This window comes from Saccopteryx bilineata, chromosome 1 (assembly GCF_036850765.1).
Source record: "Saccopteryx bilineata isolate mSacBil1 chromosome 1, mSacBil1_pri_phased_curated, whole genome shotgun sequence".
Classification (NCBI taxonomy): Eukaryota; Metazoa; Chordata; class Mammalia; order Chiroptera; family Emballonuridae; genus Saccopteryx; species Saccopteryx bilineata.
In genome coordinates this window covers 190,149,785-190,174,306 of record NC_089490.1, presented here as the reverse complement: position 1 = coordinate 190,174,306, position 24,522 = coordinate 190,149,785, and the positions used below count along the sequence as shown (strand labels likewise).

At 43.2% G+C, this 24,522-nt stretch overlaps 1 protein-coding gene across 2 annotated transcripts in view; it reads right to left on the bottom strand.

Moving 5' to 3' along the window:
• Positions 1–23,947, bottom strand: part of RNF150 (ring finger protein 150) — a 189,064-nt gene extending 165,117 nt beyond the window's left edge. For both annotated transcript variants that reach the window (XM_066233023.1, XM_066233027.1), the window contains exon 1: positions 23,453–23,947. In XM_066233023.1, the coding sequence (XP_066089120.1) occupies positions 23,453–23,927 (475 nt within the window). In that variant the 5' untranslated portion in view covers positions 23,928–23,947. The remainder of the gene's footprint in view (positions 1–23,452) is intronic.
• Between the last annotated feature and the right edge of the window lie 575 nt (positions 23,948–24,522).

Here is a 24,522-nt window from a genome sequence, read left to right as displayed (position 1 = left end):
TTATCAGGTACTTAAATATTCTTGAGCAAATAAACATGAAACATTCTATGACCTGCACTCCTCCAGGGGCCTCTTTCTGGGCTCTGGCTCTTCTTGAGTCCGTCTCTTTACTCAGCATCACATATACTCCATCATTTGTGGGAACCTACTTTAAACATGATATCAATAAACCCGAAACCCTTTCCACTGATGGCTGGGAACCATTAAAAAGAAAATAGCATGTTCTTTTCACTTTAATGATAATGATTGTATGAAAAATTTAATAAAAATAAAGTTATCAGTAATGTATTATACACATTGTCTTACAACTTGATCTTTACTCTTATAACACCATATCCAGCTTCCCATGTCACAAGGGCAGCTCTCACAGAAGTTCATCACGTTCTGGGATGCATGCATCCTACTCTGCTTAACCAACTTCTTGTCTATGGACAGCTGGGTGAGTTCAAAATTTTTACTTTTAAAAACAATGGCCATCTTTGTAAAAGTGCCCATTCACAATAACGGCATAAGGGCAAAATCCCTTAGAGGTTTATTTTCTGCGTTAAAAGTCTAAACCTTACAAAGTATTTTTTAGGGTACCTATTATCAGCTGTATGTTTCTACAATAGCAAACTCCACATTTCATTGATTCTGTTTTTACCTTTTAACACTATGAGATCAAAATTCTACTGATAGTTGATGGCATGTTAAAATTATTGTCAGCCAGGTGGCGGCTGGAACATGGGTCACACTGCCTGCTGCTCCCTACAACATCTCAGCCAGAAAACCTCTGACAGGCCTTCTCAGGAAGGGCTATCAGCGCTGAGTGTCTCTGGAAACACTGTGATCCCGTATTTAAGATGAAAGAAAATGCTAGCATTGACTCTCACAGAAAGGGTGCCAATGGCTTGAAAGAAAAATCCCAGAGGAATAAGCAGAGTCTCTTTGATGACACGTGGCATCCTCAAAGCACTCATGGCACGGAGTTGTCACAGTGCAGAAAAACATGGAGGTGACTGCTCTCGGTCGAAAAGCGATTCAGAAGCCTTGCGGTCACGGTGAAGACATTTTAGGAAATAACCAGCTCTATCAATTTATTTTGCTTATATGTTTCTCCTTGTGTGTGCATAGGAGTGACTTAGGGTTGAAACCTGTATCTAAATACATATAAAAATATCTTACAATACTTATCAAACAAAATTCCAAAGAAGATAGCATTATATCTTAGTTTACTTTATTTTGTTTTTTGGTCTGTTTGTTTCTTAATAAGACATGAGATAAAGTTGGGCATTAACCCCGATGGCAACCTAAGTTCCACGAAAGGGAATCATTCAGTGTCCTAAGTTTTACCTAATACGAGGTATTGTACTTTATCTTAATCTTTGCCAATTTTATAAAGAGTGACATAATGTTTTAACTTGTATATCTTTGATTATGAATGAGGTTGGGCCTCTCCCTCATTTTGTTGCCCATTTAGAATCCTCTTTGTAAACTGCTTGTATTTGTACTTTTTGCACATTTTCTGTTGAGATGTTTACTATTTTTTCAGGGTTTTTTTGGTGGTAGTAACTTTAGGAATTTACAATATTAAAACTTTCTGATATACACCATACAAACAGTGTTTCTCAGTTTGTATATCACTTTAACTTCATTGATAGTGGGTTTTTTGGGGTTTTTTTTTTGCAATTCAGAGACCCATTCCTCTATCTAATAAGAGATGCTAGCCCATTCTAGATTGGACCCAACTTTACCAATCTCTTTCTAATATCTTCTTCCTAGACAGGAAAACAAATAACATACACACGAATGTCACACAGCTAGAAATGATTCCAATTAGCATCATCATACATTCAAAATTATAAGACACCAAATATCTCAGCCAGTTTCTTGTCTTTGATCATATTTTCCCTCTAATAATGACAATCTAGGTCTTTCCAGGCCAGCATTCCCTTTGGGTGATGTCACATCTGCTTAGTGGTAATAATGTCATCAGCAGAGGCAACAAAAAGAAAGCCTATCTGATGAGAAACAGCTTCTGGCGGCCACTCGTCAGAACCCTGCAGCCCCCTGCCTGTAGGTGCCGAAGCCTCCAAATGCCACAGCAGGTCAATGTCCCTGGGACTCTCTAGCACGGAAGCACACAGGACCTCTGTGTGTCCCCAGCATAGCTTGACTGCTGGCTCGGTGGGCATCGCTATGTACTAGGAGTCTGGTGTCATGGGTCTTAACCCTGGTTTTGCCTCTAACTTGCAGGAAGAATGTTACCTGTCTGGGTCTCAGTTTGCTCATCTTTGGATTAGGAGCAGCTGAAATGCCAGCTCTCTAGGGTCTCTGCCAATGCCCCCATTCTGGTTCTGTGATATATTTACTGCCCAATACTAAAAACCACAACAATAAATTCAGCTGTGCTTTCTCCAAAGGTGTTCTTCTTAAACATTTTGCTATACACTAGTTCCCTCTTATCCATGGGGATACGTCCTAAGACCTCCACTGGATGCCTGAAATCAGGGATAGTACCAAACCCTACATTTACTGTTTTTTTCCTATACGTATGTACCTATGATGAAGTTTTATTTATAAATTACGCACAGTAAGAGATTAACAATAACTAATAATAAAATAAAACAATTATGACAATATACTGTAATAAAAGTTGTGTGAATGTGGCTCTCTCTCCAAAACTATCTTATTATACTACGCTCACCTTTTCACTTAAAGGGAGCGCTTACAGCTTCTCTCTGGCAGATCAGGATTGCCAGGTTCGCTGTTCTTGTACTTTGAGGCCATTATTTGAACAAGCACCACAAGTATCATGGCAGGCACTCTAACTAAGATGGCTACCGAGTGATGATGGGGCAGGGACAAGCACAGCAGGGAGATTCTGGACAAAGGGATCAGTCACATCCTGAACAGGATGGAGTAGAATGGTGCGAGATTTCATCATGCTACTCGGAAAGCACACCATTTAAAATGTATAAATTGTTTATTTCTGGAATTTTCCTTTTGATATTTTTGGACCATAGTTGACTGTAGGTAACTGAAACCGTAAAAAGAAAATTCATAGATAAGGGGGAACTACTGTACTGTCTCTTCTAAATTAACAGAGAGCATGTTGACCTTGGTTTTCCTTCCTCATTTCACAAGGGCTGCATTGAGATGAACGCCAAAGTTAGACACCTCAGAAAAATCTCATTAGAGGTTTGACCCACTCACCTCAGCCAACACAGACTGGCCCTAAGAGCACGTTGAGTTATTTTTCCAGTTGTTTTTAACAATCAGAAGGATGGAGTTCTTGAGCATTTCCTTTAAAAACCTATTCTGTAATTACCTAACTCAGATATGAGGTTTTGTTCCTAAAATGTAGCTTTTTGGGAATTCTTTCCCTTCCTCCTGTCCCCATATCTCATTATTTTTGCCCCTCCTTCCAAAGTTACACTAAAAGTTAATCCTAAGGTTTATATTTGTAGTTTTAATATATAATTTTATATAATGTTAATCACACTGCTCATTATTATTGGTAAAAAAGGGTGAAAGAAATAATACTTTCTGAAGAGCTGTCACCAGAATTGCCCTAAAATCGGGACATCCCTGCGATTGGGGTGGGAGGTGGAAGAACTCAATAGCAGGGCCCCCTGGCTTCCCAAGAGTCAGCAAAGCGGAGGGGAACACATTGATCCGGGACAGGCAAAGAGAGAAGAAAGAAGAGAGAGGGAAGAAGGGGGAGCCAGGGGAACAGCGGAGACCGGAGTCAACGCGGGAGAAACACCAGGAATGCCTTCTGAGGAGTGGTCAAATTCTTGCACAGTGACCATGCGAAATTCACACCAACCTTGGGTCTTACCCCAAAAATGAAGGGAATGAGGCCCCTAAAAAATGTCTGCTGAGAAACTACACAAGAAAGTGGAAGGGCTCGTAAAGATTATTTTGACTTCTGAGGCAACATCTATTTCAAAAGAGCAGATGGAAAAATCAGGGACCAGAGATGCCAGCCTGAACATGGGGTGTTCACATGAACAATATGTGATGAGACCACCCAATTTTCAATAAAATACCATATACCAAAACAAGGTTGTGATTTTGTTGTTATATTGTAGTATGGCTTTTGTTTGGGAATGGGGGTGAGGGAGGAAAGGAAGAGAGAAAGAACGAGAATGAGAGAGGGAGAGAGAGAGAGGGATCTCATCAGGTTCAGTGTAACAGAGCCATCAGCAACAGTCTCATGAAAACAAAAGCTACCTGGAAAACTCAGAAAATCTGAGAGGGATTTAAACTTTTATGAGACATAGAAAGAAGATTCAATTTAACATAATGCAGAAAACAAGGGGCCAGGAATCCCCAACTGACATTTGGATTTTACTTCTTTACTCAAACACTGTTTGCATAACTCTATCGGGGCTAATTCCATTCCAGTCGCTATATATCTATGAGCATCTTTGAGTTCTTTCAAAATCTGTCCTAAGGAAAGCTGTGATTTCCATAAAGAATGAGATACATTATTCTCTCTTGGAAGAACAGGGTGAGAGACGGATTTTCATCTCCTGTTGGAGAGGAAATGCTGGAATGGATACTGGAATTTTTTTGCACTAATGGGAAGGAGTAATCTTTTTCTTCTATCATGTTCAAATGGCAATCACAAATACTAACACTGGATATCCGCTATTAAATAAGTAATGGCACTGGGGATGTTCGTACCTTCACATGGCAAACTGAGCCATGCAACGCAAAGTCTACCCAGAGACCTGACTTCACCTTTGCCCCGATGACATTTAGCAGCCTCAGTAATATTTAAACTGGGAGCCAGCGACTGAGGGCACAGCACAAGGGTGTGTGCTCGGGCAGTAGATGCCTACAGGATAAGTTTTCAAGTATAACCACAGGTATATAAACAAAACCACATTTCAGTCCTTTCAAGTCACTTCTCTACCAATACTGTAGGCAATATTGTCAACAGGTAGAAAAGAAATATCAATTAGGATCTCACTGCTGAGCTCAACCATCTAAGAAAGTGAGAGCAGCTGGAAGACACAGAAAACGTGAGAGAGAAAAGCAAAGGTGCACACAGGAGGTCACTGCCGCCTGCCCCTTCCTTTCCTAAAGACCACACGTCCACTCCAGCTGGTCAGCACAAACACGCTGCCGGTCAGCCACCTCAGACCTTCCCTGACAACACCAGGGAGCAGCGGGAGGATTGTCGTTCTCATACTCAAAGAGAAGTAAATAATGTCACCTTCACCCATAGTGGGAAATTCCTATGTAAGGGACAGTGTTCACAAACAAAAATAACCCTGTCCAGAAACCGCTGTATGGTGGCTTGCCTTCCCGGCTCAGCTGGACATCAACACTGTGACTACAGCAACAGGGAGACCTGTCGTGGCTTCTGACCTGATAATTCAGGAGGAAGGGCCTTTTACTTTTCGATTTATGATGTCATGGTTGGGAAAAATGTATCTCATACAATGGCAGGGACTGTATACCGCCTACTCAACAGGGTCTTTAAGCAAAATGAATGGCTGAATAATAAGTGTGAAAATAAAAACTGTAGACAATTAGAGCATGGTTCTGGTGTTACTCTGGTGCTTCCTCTCGGGGTATTTACCCAAAGACCTCCTGGAGGGATGAGGGCAGTGATGGCTTCCAGCCCACGAGTTTTTCCTTCTTGTCCCTGATTCTTTGTCACCCACTCACTCACTTTCATTTCTTAGACACTTTGCAAATGTAGAGCCCAACAGCATAGCCTTCATCTCGCTGTCCTCTGTGGTTTGGAGATGAAAGCCCTGAGCCTGTCTCCTTGAGTGGGTGCCTTCAGCGGCAGGACGCACCCTGTTCTAGAGACTCTGGGTCCTATCTGCTGATTCACAAGAGATAAAATTGCAGGAGACACTACTCCCTCCCATGTGAACACACAGCCCTCTGCCTCCGAGGAAAACTATGAACACCTCTATAAGATCGAGGGAGAGTGTGAGAGGTCATCTGGGCCTCGGATCAGGGAAGTCTAGCCTCCAGGCTGTGAGGATGCCTCCACTCAGCAGCCCTTGTGTGTGAGCTTCCAACAGCAAACATGTTGGCAGCAGAGGGGGTAATTCCACTCCCTAACGCCTAGGGACAGGGAGATGACACAGGAGCAGAACGCTGGACACTGTGGGCAATTTTAAAGAGTAAAAAACCATGGGGAATCAATGGGATATTATCTAAGACCTTAGCTTTTAAATCCACTGTGACCTCTCACACACATACATGGGTATGTAATAAAAGTGTTGCAAAACAATACCTACCCTGATGAAGTGCAGTGAATGGTAATTATTTTTCTCTTCTGTTTCATTTGTAAGAGTGCTACCTAGCCTTCTAAATTTATTTTTTCAGTTGCAGTTGGAAAACAACTAATGTAAACGGTTAATTAGACAGGTGGCAATGCAATCAAATGGATCTATTTATAGGAAGTCTTAGAAACACTAGTATGGAAGTTTTAGATGTCAAGGATGATTCCATTTACACAAAATTACAAACACAAAGGTCTCAGACATCCATTTAGTTTTTACTAAAGGACAACTAAGTGAGACTAGGAGGGCTGGGAGACAGTGTTTTCTCCCAACTCTGAATAAACCCATAAGAATTTAACAAGGTTACATTGTAATAAGGAAATACCTAATGGAAACAGTGTGTTCTGATCAGGAGTTGTAAAGAGAATCAAGAGGTGATGAGGTTTGGGGGCCTCTGAGGAAGGAGTGAAGGTCAAGTTCTTGTGGTTTGTGCACATCACCCGACTGGCTGACCCCTGAGCCCAGTGGGGATTGTTAGGTGGTGCTGCTCATGGCACAAAGAGGAGAACGGTGGCTCCTGAGATTCAGACAGAGGCTGCTAGTAAAGATCCCTCAAAGCACCCTGAATCCATGAGTTCCAAGCATCAGCACAAGAGCCATCTTCCCAACGGCTTACAATAACATCATCAATCGGCAAAATGCTAAGTGCAGAAACCTCTGTCTCCTATCCATTTTGAATCACCTCCAATAAAGCTAATGGCAGTTGGAGCTGAGTAGCAACTTGGCAGCTGAGGAGCAATGAAATGTTTATACAGGGTGGGCCAAAAGGAGGTTGACGGTTGTTCGTATGAAAAATAATACAATAATTAATGAATAATGATACAAAAATAAACTCTGTGCTTTGAACACTCAAAACTCTAAACCTATTTTGTCCCCACTCTGTATTCTGTCATGGGGGAAAGAGTGAATTATAAAACATTGCAAGGTTTCAATGACTAGGTGTTACCTTTCTATTTCTTTATACACCGGGAATGGTACATTCAATCTTGTGCAAAACAAGGCTCCCTCCCTCTCTCTGAAGCCTTCAGCAAATGATACTCTCAATAACAACAACGACCATAATGATTTGATGATTCCATTCAATGTCACAAATCCAAATTGGCTGCAGACAGAAGAGGAGCCCAAATTGGCAACCTCCTCTTGCAAATAAAAGGTAATGGTTGCTGAAATGCCGGCATTTGCAATGGTGTAAATATTAATTGTTAAAATACAGCACTGTCATGGTGATCTCTCTCACACACACACACACATGTCCCTACCTCTCTGTATCAGCTGCAGTCCCCACACCTTATTTATCCCCATCAGGATTTGGCACCCAAATATTAATATGATAACTATGCTCTGTCCTCACTTTTAGAATCCCAACCTTGTATGCCTATTGTTTAGAGGGTTAAGTTAAATTTAAAGAGTTTTCTGAATTCTGTGCAACCCAACTATTAGCAAATTTCTTTTTGAAGATTTAAATCACAGGGTTAGGAATGGCAGTGCCAAATTCACACCCTGTAGAGAAACAAGAACAAGGCTCTGCTCCTGGTTTTGTAAATGAAAGAATTTCTCTGGATTGGCCTATTTGCCTAATATTATTATTTGCTCTTAGAAAAATCTAGAGAAAGATCAAAGTAATAGCCAACATGTTAGCTGACTGGGCCTTTTGATATCATCTAGTTCAAGTGCATTGTCACACATCAAATCCAATGCCCTCAGCCTCCTGACCTCTTAGCAGCATCTGGAATTTTTTTTGTACCTCTTTACTGAAATTCTCTCATTTCTTGGTCTCCATAATTGTAGTCATTTTAGCTTTCCTCTAACCAAATAGCTGCTTTCTACCCTAACCCCCCAAAATGCTTCCCACCTACTCCCAACCACACCCCAGGTGTCTGTCTTCACCTACACTTCCTCAGTGTTGATCCTATCCATTCTCACAGTGTCGACTATAGATCCGGTCTCTATTAGCGGTGCTGACATTTGTGCTAACCTTGACAGTCTCAAACGCAGCATGCCCAACTCTGAATCCACATTTTCCCTCCAAACCTCTTCTTTTACTTGTATTCTATTTTTATACTGACATCCATCATTCACCCTAAAAATATGTCATTCTTAGTCCACCTGTATATTCAGACACCAGTTTCTAGAAATTACTTCTGAACTCTCTAGACCAGGGGTAGTCAACCTTTTTATACCTACCGCCCACTTTTGTATCTCTGTTAGTAGTAAAATTTTCTAACCCGCCCACCGGTTCCATAGTAATGGTGATTTATAGGGAAGTAACTTTACTTTATAAAATTTATAAACCAGAGTTACAGCAAGTTAAAGCATATAATAATAATTACTTACCAAGTACTTTATGTCGGATTTTCACTAAGTTTGGCAGAATAAATCTTTATAAAACAACTTACTATAGTTAAATCTATCTTTTTATTTATACTTTGGTTGCTCTGCTACCACCCATCATGAAAGCTAGAATGCCCACTAGTGGGCAGTAGGGACCAGGTTGACTATCACTGCAGACTATTGTGATCGGCCTCATAATTAACATTCCCTAAAACTGGCGTCTCCTATACTCACACTTCAGTACAGCTAGTGCAATTATTTTCTAAAATAGAGCTCTGAGAATGTCAGCTTTAAAACTTTTATTGGTTTTTCATCACCTGTAAGAAAATGTCCCACCTCCTCAGCACCCTTCCCATCTCGAACTGCTCTTTCATCTCACCTCACCATGGACCCACCAACTTTTCACTTTGGCCCACTCACCTCCTCTCAACAATCAGATAAATGGTTTGCTCTGCTTAAAGTGCTCTCATCCACTTATCACACAACTCTGCCTGTTTGAAAATGTCACCTCCTCTATAGAACTGCCCTCAAATCTTGAAGCCATTTAATCATTCCTGGTTATTCCTATAGTACTCCATTCACACTAATAACATCACGCATCCACCTTCTTGTCTGCTAGATGGTAACCTGCATTGAAAAAAGTACTGTCTCACCCTCTGCATAGCTGGGGTTTAATATACGTGAGCATGGTAGGTGCTCAGTTCACAACCGCTAAGGAGGTACTTGAACACACTGACAAACACATTTGAATTAAGAGAAGATGTGAATTTCAGTCCTTCTTTAGCTAGGACTCCAACTCTGTGAGCTTCAACTCCATCTGTAGGTGGAGACGCTAGTATCTTTTCCATCTTTTATAAAGAATAAATGAAATCAGGTAGAGAAAAGTACTATGTCAAAGAGAGACACATATGTTAAGTACAACACAAGAAGATGATCTTTTAATATCTAATCTTTCACTTAAAATATATCAAAAGTTAGATGATGCTACAGACAATGACCAAATGGGTGATGAATATAAATGCAATAAAAATAGATATTTTCTTTATTTTAGCATTCACTGTTCCTGAAAATCAAAGGTGACATCAATTTAACGTGATCAGTACAGCATAATGATATTAAGACTTAGCATGTAGAAGCACCATAGTTAGAGAGAGGGCATAGGCTTTTGATTCAAATAGACGTGAATCTTAGTACCATGTGTTATTTTGCTTTCTTATTAACAAATGCTTTTTATAGTGCTTATTATTTAAATGCTTTATATATATTCATTTATTTCTCACAAGAACTTCATGAAATAGGTCCTGCAATTATTATTTATATTTTATATACAAGTAAACTGAAACAAGGAGGTTGGTTAATTCATCCTAGGTAGCAAAGCTATTGTGGGGCAGAGCTGAGGTCTGTGTCTGCTAGGTCTGGTTCCAGGTGGGCTCTAGCTACTAAACTATGCAGCCTGTCCAAATTTACTGTGAGTCAGGCTATCACAATGCCCGACTCACAGTAAATTCTTTATAAATGTTAGTTTCCTTTTGATCATAATGGTGCTCAGGTGACGAGGACATATGCCAGCAGGCATGAAGGGGCTACATCAACTGACAAAAATCCCGTGCCATTTGGACTCCACGCAAGGGGGGGTTTGTCTCTTTAGTGTATTACCATCCTTCCCATACGAGTGGGGTTTCCAAGAAAACTAGAAAAGATCAAACTATTTTAATATATTCAAATGTCACACACACACACAATTTCCTTCCATTGAATCATTAAAATGCCGTTACACTGGGCTGAGGCACAGATAGACAACTGCCAGCCAATTTCATTCATTTGGATCTTCTGGCTGTCCTTTGACAAATCCCAGCACACCAATTACATTTCCTATTACAACTAGTGTGGTTCACAGTGCATGAACTTGTTCCAGTTCTCCCTCTTCTCTGATCATCTCAGAAGCACTTCTCTCCCAGTGCAGTTGCTGCACTTCCTCCTTTAGCACATCATTCAGGAAGGAATGGTGTGAAACACTCTCCAAATATAGCTCGCATCTCCGTGTGCTCCTGGTGCACGCCTGCTTCAGACCTGGAGGGCCCATTGGGTTAGACCTGTTGCAGAATAAATTCCATGTCCACTGACAGCTACACAAGGGTTCTTAGATTATGAACTGGTGTGTCATTGGTGACGAGAGCACACTTAGGAACAGAATTGTACAGGCAAAAGAGCTAGGGTGATTTCTTCTTCCACCTCTGATGGAGCAGATTAAAACAGAATAAACCTCCCACTAACCACAACAACAAAAGGTGAATGAAGGAAAAAATCAAACAAAGAGCTATTTAAAGATCATGAGAGAAATCAGGCAAAAAGGACACAAGTGGTCTAGATCCTAGAAAAAAGGAAAATGCACTTTTTAGCAAGTCCTACATTTGCTGGGGATTTTTTGGCCTCAGGGAATTTGCCAATATGGGTCTCAACCCACAGTGAGCAAATGGAAAGCACCAGCCTGGGCTTGCTGCAGTCTCACTGGGATAGAGAGAAAGAAATTGGCGTTCAAGGCTACCAAAGTTGCCAGAATTTGAGAAACCAAGGTCCAGGATTAAAGGGAACAACAGAGTAGGGAGAACATTGTCCATACAATTTCCTCTTGAGACCTTTGATGAGCTCAGCTGCTCATTGTCAGGACAAGATGCTTTGAAACCAGTCAGAAAAGGACTGGTTAAGAGGCCAACAAGCTAACCAGCTATGTTGGCAACCCCAGAGTACTTACTAGAGGACAAAAACTGCTGCTCAGGCTCCATCAAGAAGAAGGTTATCCAGTAAATATATACTCAGAAGGGCCATGCCCTAGGAGTAAGGACAGACCAGGAACCCAGGATCAGCGAAAACTTTTTGGGTTCACTTGCCAAGGTCATGTGGCAGCACGGTTCAGATGCAAGTGAGTGTGACATAAACCTCTCCACCTCCCAGTGCCTTGTCATCTAGCAACTCGGTGACACACAAGGTTGGACTGTGCCCTGGTATTCATGGGCTTCCGGCCATGCAGCAGTCGGACACCGGGGACCGGGGCCTGAGCATCTCTGCTGGACAGTTTTGGGTGAGGTGACGAGCTGGGGAACCTATCGGCATCCACCATGTGGGGGCACACTGGCCATTCGCAATAGCCACTGAGCTTGGTTTTTCAGTCATCTTCTCTTCCCGTGGCAGATGACTGGGGAAAAGTCTCTCCTTCTGTGCATAAGCTAAGACATCCTTTCTGAAAATCAATCACCTTTTTGGGTTCCAGGCATACATTTGGAATTCATCCCCTTGTTTGTCAGGAGTACTCAGCAGTCCAGGCAGAGATGATAACAGCTGGGCCTCGGCTGGCGATAAGAAAGATGTTGAGATGTAGCCCGACTGCAAGTAGATTCCTTTTGGCACCCTTCTGTCGCTTCATGTCTCCCCAAGCAGGTGACTCACTCAGGGTTCAGACTCAGATCAGCTGTGTACCAGAATCTGGTTTATGACCACCACCCTGGGCTGCCTCCCAAACTGGGTGAGGACAACCAAGAGAAGTGGCATGGGGTGCCCCCTACTTGGTAAAAGTACCAAGGTAGCTCTACTTCTTAGGCCAGAGTCTACAATCAAAATAATGAACACATCGATAAACTTTCACCCCAACTTAATTTAAATGGCTGATCATGAATTGAATGCTTCGAGGTTCTTCTTGCTATGCGACAACAGCCACTCCGATGGAGAATGTTGTGAGGCTCAGCGCACAGGTGGAAACCCAAAGGCTTAGGTTAAATTCTTTCTTCTTGAGCTTTCCAAGCTCTCTCTGTCCAGCAACACCCCCAGCCATGGGCAGCCCCTGTTCCCTCTCTGCTCACGTCCCAGAATGGTGGCATCTCACGCTCACCAACCACATGGCTTCAGATTTCTCCCTTTGTTGAAAGGGATAAATGTTAGAAGGAAGGGGATTAATACTAATCATGTCTGACACTTTACCATGCTCTTTTTCATGGTTTCACATGGGTTTGTATGCTTTCTTGTACTTGCTTTGTTTGCTATTTGTCTTCTTGCTGGTCTCAAAATCCGGTTATTATTCGTGAACCTCTAATTCCATCTAGAGGTAATGCTTAATTGCACATACCACCATAGTTTTAACCACTATAGTTAAGATATTAAAATGTTTTCTCGTGTAAGACTTCAATGTTAAAGGAAAAGGATTAAGTTATTTCTTTAAATACTTACTAAAGAATGACAGAACATAAGAACCTAAGGAAGACTTTTGCTTCATCCAGTGGGTGGGTGCCAACCATGGCTGGACATTAGAATCATCTGAAGCATCCCCTCCCAACAGCAGACCAACTCCATCAGAATCTCCGGGCATCTGTAATAATCAAACTTCCTGATTCTAATGTGAGCACAGGTGGAAAATCACAGATCTAAACCAAGACCAGCGCCCCCCCCCCCAACGCCTGTTGTCACATTAAAGAAAAGATGACCTAAAGGAGGAAGTGTCTTGCCAACGGTAAAGCCAATCTGGGGTAGAACCCCAGCTGAAACCTTGTTCAATTTGCATTTAACACCCCAAGAGGAGAACCCCAGCGGAACGGGTGGCAGGGAAAGGGGGTCTCACCCACTGTAATTCTGATCACTGAGGCTTCACATCTTCTGAGCCTCCACCTGTGTCTTGCCCCAGCTGCCAAACTAGTTTATCACGGAGCAAAGGGATGCAGGAAAGCCAGGCGAGGACTGCAGCAGCACTGTCAGCAGGACCCCAAACTGCCCGCTGTCCCTTCTCCTTCAAAGGAGAGCAGGACTAGTTAGTGTGTGAGCAGAGAGCTGGAGACCTCACTGAACGGGCTGTACAAACACCCTGCTCTCCAGCCACGCAGGAAGAGCCTTTGACTCACAATGGCCATAGCCAGGAACTTGACTTAAGGAAGTGATCATGGATATGCACTCCTGATTAGGTACATAAGGTTATAAGTACAGCAGCATTGCTTATGTAGAGAAAGAGTGGAAACATCATAGAAATATCGTGGAAACATCAAGGAAATTTCAAAATATAACATTAATTAAAAAAAAACTTCAGATTTACTTCATAAAAATGAGATTCAGAGACATGGACAAGAATGTAATGGTAACAGGGAGTGGGGTGGAGGGGTGGGGAAGGAGTGAGGAAGGAGAAGGAGGGAGTGGGGGGAGGGTAGGGGCACAAAGGAAACCAGATAGAAGGTGACGGAGGACGATTTGACTTTGAGTGAGGGGTATGCAGCATAATCAAAGGTCAAAATAATCTGGAGATGTTTTCTCAGAACATATGTACCCTGATTTATCAATGTCACTGCATTAAAATTAATAAAAATAAGATTAAATAAATAAATAAATAAATAAATAAAAATTCAGGCCCTGACTGGTTGGCTCAGTGGTAGTGTCACTTTGGTGTGTGGAAGTGCTGGGTTCAATTCCCAGTCAGGATACACAGGAGAAGAGACTATCTGTTTCTCCACCCTTCCTACTTTCTCCTTCTCTCTCTCTCCCGCTTCCACAGTCACAGCTCGAGTGGTTTAAGCAAGTTAGTCCTGGGCACTGAGGGTGGCTTCATGGCCTTGCCTCAGGTGCTGAAATAGGCTCAGTAGCCGAGCAACGGAGCAGTTGCCTCAGATGGGCAGAGCATCAGCCTGTAGGGGACTTGTCTGATGGATCCTGGTCAGGGTGCATGCGGGAGTCTATCTCTCTGCCTTCCTGCCTTTTTGCCTCTCACTTAATAAAATAATATAATAATAATAATAATAATAAAACTACTAAAACATATGTGTAACACATTCCCAATTTAGTAAAAGTAAATATATATATCCACAGAAAGAAAAATACTATACAGAGGGTCCTCAGGTTATGACACAGTTCTTTTTCTATGACAGTGACATGTCCAAATTTTGGTGTAAATTGAAACATACCCTAACCTAACATAAATGGGACACTTGCATTTTTAACAATCCAAAATGGCGTAGGTAAGCGTACTGGGGGTCACCCACTCCCTCACTCCTGTCCATATTACTGTGTATTCTTCTGCCGCCCACAACCAAACTAGTTTGCCTATTAATCTGTAAGTACAATGCTAGCAGCATAAGCTGAAACACTCATGTCTCAATTTTTTAAAGTTTTTATGGGAGTGAGCATCGTAAACTTGAAACATCATATGTCGAGACTGTCGTAACCGGAGGACCCCCTGTAATTGAGTTATTGATGGTTATTACCTTCTTCTTTCTTTTTAAATGTTCCTATATTTTTAAATTTTTCTATGAGGCATATTTTTTTCATTTAAAAAGATACATATATATAGATGCATCTATCTGTCTATGCTTCAGGACAATCAGCACGTGCACAGAATTGCATTTGCTTATAACTTTTGATGCCCTGTATCTTCCTGCTTATTACTTAGTATGTCCTTTTACTCTTAGACCATGAAGATGAACCAAGTACCCACTTCATGCCGCATTCTGCAAGATGGCGAAACATTTTAATGGGAGACTCAAACTAGAACCTCCCTGTCAAAATCTAAGAAAAAAACTTTTAGCGTCATAGAATATTTTTTCATGAAACTAGAGACTAACATATTAACAGAGTCCATCTTTCCTGTCTCCAGATTATTTAACAGATCTTAACAATAAATATTTACAGAGCACATTCCATGCAGGAGGGACCTGTCTAGGCTTTGGGAACTTAACCATGAACAACAAGAGCAACAACAAAAATGTCTACAAGCTCTGCTCCTTGTGGAGCTGACACTCGGGTGGGAGGAGACATGGTAAGCACTTTAAATACGAAGCAGGGAGAGAGGCAGCATGTGCTGGGGGTAGGGTGTGAGGGACCCTGCCGTTCTCAGCAGATCAGCCAGGGAGTGCCTTAGTGACAGGTCACATTAGAGAAGGGACCTGCTAGAGGCAGAGGCAGCCAGTTTTGTGGGTATCGGAGGAAGAAGGTTCCAGGCATCTCCTTTATAAGTAAAAGGGGAAACACCTTTTTTCTTCCACTACTCTTTGGATCACTTGAAAGACATTCCTGATATATGTGCAGTCAGTTCATGGCTACAGAATGACCAGACAATATCTTCTGTAGAAAGTGATGACTGCAGAAAATATATATTTAACGAGGAAAAAAAGGCATTTTGTGTATGCATAATGGCACCTCTGAAGAACTTCAAATCTTCACCTTTTCAATATGCTTATGTGGATTATGTGTGCAAAAAACCACCTATGATGGAGAGGTACCAGACTGAATTGGTTAAGTAACAAAATATTTCCTGGATTTTACCTAATATATGTACTCATTATATACCTGGAAAGGACAGGAATAAACCATACATTTAATACAAAAATGTATCTAATTTTAAAAAGTCTCTATTATGAAATACATGTCCATACATTGAATATGAGAAAAACGAACAATACATAAGTTTCAATTTTATGATAAACGATGCTTCTTTATACTGTAAAAATTTTTCTAAATATCACTATATTATAGAATAATCAAGATAATTTAAAAAAATAACAGTAATAAATTTATAACCAATGTTTTTGAAGCAGTAAAAAAATTAACTTTTTTCTCTTATAATATAAAAAAAGAACTAGATCTAACCCTAACCATTATTATTTTAACTTCAATCTATAAAGCACACTTATTCTATCATATGTTAAACTGCAAAGTAACCCTGAATGTTTAAATTTTTAAAAAATTTTATTATACCTATAGACAAGGTTTCTATTGAACAGAGCCACCATATTTGCAGCTTTAGAAAGAGAAAAACCACACAGTACAAGGTTGCCTTAATTTTCTGGGTTTTATGTTAACAATAAAATCCTCAAGAGCTATGATAACCTGAATAGGACTTGAATTTCATTTTAAATTCAAAATCAGCCTCTCTCAACTTGCATTATCTTATACACAGAATTCAGCATCACTTCAGTCAGTAATAAGTGAAGATCTTCCTTAGAATATATACAAGGTAAAACATCTCTTCTGGGGAGAAACTGAAGAGTTTCAGGGGCTAAAAGTATACCAAATTCTTTACACACTATAGCTTCATGTCTGGAAATATAACAATAATGGCTACACTTCCTCTTTTCAAAAATTGAACCTGGTTTCTAATAAATTAACCTTTCATCAGAAGCATAATCAGCCTGACCGGGCGGTGGCACAGTGACTAGAGCACTGACCTGGGAAGCTGAGGAAGGAGGCTCAAAGCCTGAGGTCGCTGGCTTGAGTGTGGGATCATAGACATGACCCCATGGTCACCAGCTTGAGCCCAAAGGTCAATGGCTTGAGCAAGGAGTCACTGGCTCAGCTGGAGCCCTCCCTACCCATCAAAGCACATATGAGAAAGCAATCAATGAACAGCTAAGGTGCCATAACTATGAGTTGATGCTTCTCATCTCTCTCCCTTTCTGTCTGTCAGTCTCTGTCTGTCCCCTACTCTTCCCTTCCCGCCCCGCTAAAAAAAAAAGGCAGCATAATCATTTTTTCTAAAAAAAAGCTAGAAGAGCATGACCAGGCAGTGGCGCAGTGGATAGAGCGTCAGACTGGGATATGGAGGACCCGGGTTTGAGACCCCGAGGTCTCCAGCTTGAGCATGGGCTCATCTGGTTTGAGCAAAGCTCACCAGCTTGAGCCCAAGGTCGCTGGCTCAAGCAAGGGGTCACTCAGTCTGCTGTAGCCCCCCAGTCAAGGCATATATGAGAAATCCATCGATGAACAACTATGGAGCCACAACGAAGAATTGATGTTTCACATCTCTCTCCCTTTCTGTTTGTCCTATCTGTCCCTCTCTCTGTCTCTGCCACAAAAAAATAAAATAAAAAGAACTAAAAAAATAAATTTAAAAAGCTAGAAGAATGAGTTATGATGTCTCAGGCTCCCTCTAAACCTTTCCAAGATGGTCATACAGTTCCCTGTTTGAGTTCTTAGGAATAGAAGCATCGGGGGACACGAGGACCACAGAACAGAAGGTAGGAGATGGACTTCCTTCCCAGTCCCCCACACATGTATGCTATGACCTACACTGAGTAAACACGGCACACAGTCTCTAGAAATGCCCAGGGCGTATTAAATTACACTGCCAATAACGTTGTTTAACACTGACACTGAATTATGGCTTTTAATAACCGACCCTGGAATTCCTGGCTGTTGGCTCTCTGTCCTCAGGTACAAAGAGAGACAAGTGATGAGGTACAGCTTAGCGCTGAATAAATAAATAAAAACAAAGGGGGTGGGTAGATGAGATTGTTTCGGCCTGGGAGATAAAGATGTGAATGATAGCTTTTTGTAAGCACTGTAAGAGAAAAATGACATGAACCCTGAGGCTCTTAACCATCTATGACAGAGTGCCATGGGCTCCCAGGCTGGGGAAGGCCCTTCTGTATCACCCACAGGAACCTAGTGCGTGAATCCTGCGTTCACTGAGGACAATTACTGTACCTATCTCAGCACAGTCGTGAAGATTCAATGACTGAATGAACATTAAATGCCTATGCCATGCCTGACAGAGTAAGCAGGACACGAGCAACGCTATTACTACCCAAAGAGAGGCTAAAATACACTGAGAAACAGAGTCAAGACAAACATATTACTTACGGGAAAATGTAAAAAACAAAACTATTCTAAGAAAATGAGTCCTGCAAAAAAATATAATAATTACAGCGACTTGTTCCTTTATAGAAGCTAAGGCAAAGGTGGACTTCAACAATTGAAGTCATGGTCATAAATATAGCACAAACCTGGGAATTCAACTTTTAGTGCCCGCCTACACAGGCAAGAGACTTAGTACATTTCCTATGTGTTCTCACCTCGTATCTTAGAGAAAGCCCTAGAATGCTGGAGATATACTCCATCCTGCCTGCTTCCTCGCCCAGGGCTGAGCACACTCTCTAGAGAGTTACTGCAATCTCCTCCCTCTCTCTCTAAATTCCTACCAGGGACCCAGTCTCTCGGAAAGTTCTTCCTAGACGACTAGATGTTTAGTTTCCTCCCTTCCCTTTACCTGTGGACTAGCAAGAGCTAAAAGGGTGTCAGACACACTCTAAAGGTGGGAAACAAACAAACAGAATACGCGCCATTTCTTCAGCATCACATCTCTATCGCAAACCGCACCCGTACATGTGCAGATCCACCTCCCGTGTTTCTCATAGAGGTCCTTGTCGTGCTGAGAGGTCACTTAAACCAAGGTGGGTCATAAATGCCACTGGAGAATCCTTAAGTGTTCGGCACCCATCAGAGGGAGCCGGGACACCTTGGCTACAATCGCAGGAACCACTGAGACTGGCACAACTGCTTTGCCCTCTGCAGCATGAGCAGGTAAACAGAGAGCTCTTTCCCACAGGCTGCCGGGACCCCAGCGAGCCTGGGCTGGATGATCCACGTGTGACTCCTGGGTGTCACCGCGTATAAGGGTTCCTATCGATTGATGGCTATGTCCCTGCTACAGATGTAAACCCTGTGCCAACTCATTTAATTCACAAAACCACCAACTGAGGTCAATACTATTATCCCCCACTTCACAGGTGAGCAAACCGAAGCCCCAAGAGGCTGAGTAACTTTCCGAAAGACCCACAGTGAGAAAAGAGGGGAGCCAGGGCACAAACTCACGTGGTCGGCTCTGGAGGCTACACTCCTTAATCGGGGTCTCAGGGTCTTTCCCTGCGCATTCACTCCTGGGGCTGCATTCTTAGAGCTTTGCACCCTGCTCTCCTGTCACTGCCCCCCTCACTTCCGCAAGGCAAACCGAGCCAGCAGCTCCCCAAAGCACTGAAGACACAGTCCTCACATTCCTTTGTAGGGGACACAAAAACATCTCTGGCCCCTGGGCTGCTTCCTCTTTTCTTTTCTCTGTTAATTGAAAGAGGCCCCGATTCTCTTTTCTCTGATAATCTCTTTCTCTCTTTCTTAGGACAGAAAAAGTCTATAAGCTGAAAGGATGGCTAACTAACTAACAATGGGAAAAAGGGGAGCCAAATGAAAAGCAGAGGAAGAATTGAGATCGTGTGAAAAAGTAACAATTGTCAGCAGGGAATTGCGAATTGAAATCACGTGGAGACACCGCTTCCCAACCACAGGCATGGTCAAAATCAAAAGGATAGACGACAAGGAATGTCGAGGAGGATGTGGAGAAACTGGAACCCCCCTGCTTTGCTGGTAGGAATGTGAGGTGGTATCCCTGCTGTGAAAAGCAACCTGGGAGTTCCTCAGAAGTTTAAACCAGAGAGTTGTCACATGACCCCAGAGACTTCACTCCCAGATAGGTACCCCAGCGGAATGTCCATGCAAAATTTGCACAAGGATGTTCACAGAAGCATTATTCTTAATAATCAAAGAGTGAAAGCACCTAAATGCCCATTACCTGATAAATAAATAAAAAGTGATGTATATACACAAAGGAATATTATTTGGCAAAGAGGAATGTATTGATAGTACTGACACATTCTACAAAATTGATAGATCTTGAAAATATGTTAAATGCAAGAAGTCACACACACAAACACTCATATAGCACATGATTTCATTTATATGAAATGTTCAGAATAGGCAAACTAAATATACCACTGCTCACAAAAATTAGGGGTTATTTTATTGCTTCATATTCACTTTTAAAATATTCCCGAATTTTTGTGAGCAGTATATATTGAATATATAGAGTGGATTAATGGTTAACTAGGGCTGGGAGATTGGTGAGTAATGGCAAGTAGCTGATAATGGGCATGGTTTCTTTTTGGAATTGGTGGTGAGAATTGTACAGCTCTATCAGTATTGTAAAAGCCATTAAATTGTATACTTTAAATGAGTGAATTGTATGGTATGTGACTTGCTTGTCGATAAAGCTGTCATATTTTAAATAAGACTTAAAAATCGGTTGCAGAGTAGAAGCTCTAGCTATCTCAAGAAAATCTGTCTTTGTGAGTGACATAATTGCAGAAGTGGCAGAAACCCCAAATTATTAAAGCAGGAAAAGGAAAAAATTCAAAAAGCAAGACTACATGGAAAGGTGAAGGGGAAATGGTTTCCGTTCAATGGAATTCCAAGATATGTTGGGGTCATATCACCTTCAATGTGTAGGCATCCCATGATGGGCTGTGTAACTCTAAATTCAGACCCTTTCCTCACCCGAAAGTATCGGTTCCAAAAACAAAGAACTTAGAGGAAAGGTGAGATTATTTTTTAAATGCAAAGACTGATGTTAACTGTAGAGACTGAATTAAAAAGTTAACCAAGATAAGGATTCTCTTGTACGCTGCATTCCATGTTCACAAAATAAGAATACTTAATTAGCATCTAAAATGTACTTCCTAAAATGATTTTAGAAACCTGACTCAAATTTAACTAGCCAAATTAAAGCCTTCTGGAGCAAAATGCAAGACACTGACACTCAGACCAATGCTGGCACTGTTTGAGATGCAGGCGGAAGAATCTGAGTGAAGGGAAGGGATTGCCAAGCAACTGGGTCATGTATCTACGGTACTTATAATGAGACTTTAGCAGAAATCAATGCGATCTCTGAGTAAAGTGAACACAAATCTCCTAGTGTGACAATATGTCAAATGATACTATGGAAGTTTCAGGGCTATTCTCAGGTACAGCATTAACAAATTTTTTTGAAACAGACTGAATAGTAGAGACTTCCCTTTATATTTTTAAGTCTGTAACTTTCCAACTATTACTCTTTTGCTCCCACAAGGTCCTAATCAGGAGTCATTTGCGTAGAAAATGAGCTTACTGCTTTTTTTAAAAAACAGGCACCCCCATTAATTGATCCAATGTGTTGGCAGTTCTGGAGAACCTTTTCAGACAGGAACAAATGATGCCTCTTAGTTTGTGTTCAAAGAAGCCAAGTTTAAGATTTCATGCATATGCACAAAGAAACATTTAAGGAATTCCGCAAAGTCAGCCAATAATCTCCTTGGTGTTGAAAGGACACACACACACACACACACACACACACAAAGATTGCCTTCACACTACCCTGCCAATTGAAGTTAAGATATTAAATACGTTTATTTAAAGATACTTTACGTGACTTAAAGTACTTTTCCAAGGTCCTCCAATCCTGGAATATCAGTTTAAGTAATGCTCCTATGACTCAAGGTCAGAATCCAATCTTTTCCCTTACAAAAAACTGTTGAGCTCCAGAAAGCATATCATATGTCCTACCCACACTGTAGTAACTTTTCTAAGTTTCCTTCCTCTCCACCACTTCGGTAATTACACACTGCTTTTTCCTGTGTTAGAAGCATTGAGCCTGACCTGTGGTGGCGCAGTGGATAATGCATCGACCTGGAAATGCTGAGGTCGCCGGTTCGAAACCCTGGGCTTGCCTGGTCAAGGCACATATGGGAGTTGATGCTTCCAGCTCCTCCCCCTTCTCTCTCTCTGTCTCTCCTCTCTCTCTCTGTCTCTCCTCTCTAAAATGAATAAATAAAAATAAAAATTAAAAAAAAAAAAGAAGCATTGAACAGTCCCCACCACACCTGTTTGTGTAAAGTTGACAATTTCCTCTATTAAAACAGCTGGTGACGATTTCCAGAGGCAAACCAAGTGTATAATCCACTAATAGGTGACATGAGATCTTTGAATGAAAACTTGTTCCCAAAGAGTGCACTCCTCCTTATTCCCTGTCCCCACTCCAATGTAGCCATGTAGCCATGTAGCCAAAGCTTAGTCTTCCATTTCAGTCACATCACTGTTTATTAAAATCTGGCTTTTAAGAAAAGTAATTTTTAATTTATTTTTGCTTAGGCAACTCCAGTCAGAAAATGCACCTGTCATTTCTATTCCCTTCTTCTTCCTCTGGATATCACAGCCTCAACCCAGGAGCCCCTCTGTGGGAGCAGGGCGCTCCTCTCAGGTTTACAAGAACAAGCAGCAACCCTGGACTCCAGCAGTCAGCCAAATCCAGCAGCTTACGCTGACAAGCCTGGAGAAGACTTCTTGTTCTTCCTACCACAGAAGCATGGCTTTGTCAGTCATAGGGTACATCACCAGTTTTAGAGCAGTAATCTATTTCTAGTCTTTCGGCACCCCTGCAATCATTAAGAAAAGTTTAGCCTCTCTATTCTGAAATCCTCTCATTCTCACAAGCAAACTTAACCTCCCCATCGAGCGAAGGACATTGCAACAACACAAAAGTAGCCATAACTTTATGGCCGCGATGGTCTTCTTGCCTTGGTGAGAATTGTTATTATTTACCATCGTGCCCGCCTGTCAGCTTCTCCGGATGACAGCTTGGCAGAGCACAGGACTTTTAATCTTATTTATGATGTGCGTCAAACCCGCCGGAGGGGCGGGGCTCCATCTCCTAGGAAGAACTGAAACCCGACTTAAGAAGCAAGTTTGCGGAGGTGAGCTGCTCACACCAGTAACCCTACCCAGCCTCTGATACACAAACGCCTGCATCAGGAGTATACCTGATGCACACAGCGAGCGCAGAGCTGAGTTATCAGATCTACCTGTTCCAAACAGGTGCGGGGCGTCACCAACCGAAAACAATATCTGAGTTCTACCCCCACACCGCCCCTTTCAGGTCCTCCTCAGAGAAGTCAAGTCACCTTACCAAACCCTCGTCCGAGCGGCACTAACCTAAACTGAACGCATTCACTAGTCCTGCAATACAGCCAGTTCTTTCTTCTCTGTAAGCCGCACAAAGTGACGCGCAGCAAAACTTAGTAGGTCCAGGGATAAGAAACGCCTCTTTCGCAAAGCACAGACTTCCCAGAAAGGAGGCAGGAGGCAGGCAGGCGCTGGATCCTTCTCAACGCCTCCATCCTCCCAGGTTCCCCTCCCCCGCGCCTGCCCGGGCCGCTCACCTGGGTGGGACATAGTGATGGTCTCGTTGGTGTTGGCACCCACGTTGAAGATGACCACGGCGGAGGCGTTCTGTAGGAACGCGTTCCGGATCTTATCCTTGAACGTGCAGTTGCCCTTGGGAATGAGGGCTATCCAGTTCTTGCCGTGGGCCGGGGTGGCGAACTTGGTGTTGGGGTCGCAGGCCAGGCGGTCGTGGGCCGAGCTAGCCATGACCACCTCCCCGCGGGCGTCCTGCTTGGGTGAGTGCTCCCCGTAGCGCCCGCACTCGGTCTTCTCCGTGCGCAGCTCGGTGCCGCCGCCCGCCGCCCCAGGGTCCGGCGTGGGCTCGGCGTAGGTGATGTTCACGAAGGCGGTGTACCATTCCTCCTTCTCGGCCACGGTGAAGTCCAGGCAGAGCAGATGCACGAAACAAAAGGAAAGCAGCCATGTTGAGAGAGCCAGACTGCGGCACGCTTGGATGAGAGACATTGCCATCTTTATCCGCCGGGGCCCCCTCCCCGCCCCCCGCGCCCTCCTCCCGCCCCGTGCCTCTTCCCCCTCTCCGGCCAACCCGGGGCCGGCCGCCTCTCCTCCTCCGGCTCTGCTCACTCCCGAGCCCGGGGGGCCGCGGCCGGGACGCGCAGCCGCCGCGGGGACCAGATTCCGAGCGGGCGGGTGGCGCCGGCCCCTTCCCCTTTCAGCCGAGCAGCGGCGGTTGCATTTCGCTTCCCGGGCGCTGGAGGGGCGCAGGAGAAGGGGGCGCTCAGAGCTTGCAGAGGAGTCCAGCTGCCGGGCGTCCTGCTCCTTCGCCCGGCTTCTCCTTTTCTTATAGGGGGGTGGCCCGGGGCCCGGGGGAGAGCGGGGTGGTGACTCTGCGCCCTTCAACCCCAGCGCAGGCGGCCGCGGCTGCTGGAAGCACGGGGTGCTGCCTAGGGTGTCCCAGCCGCCGCTCCTGCTGAGCGCCGGCCCCCTCGCGCTGCGGACGCTCCGCTCCTCGCTTCGCAGCCGGCCACGCCGGACACACTTGCCGAAGGAGAAGCCAGCTCCCGGGTAGAGTGCAAGCGGGCAGTGTGTCTGTATATGGTGTGTG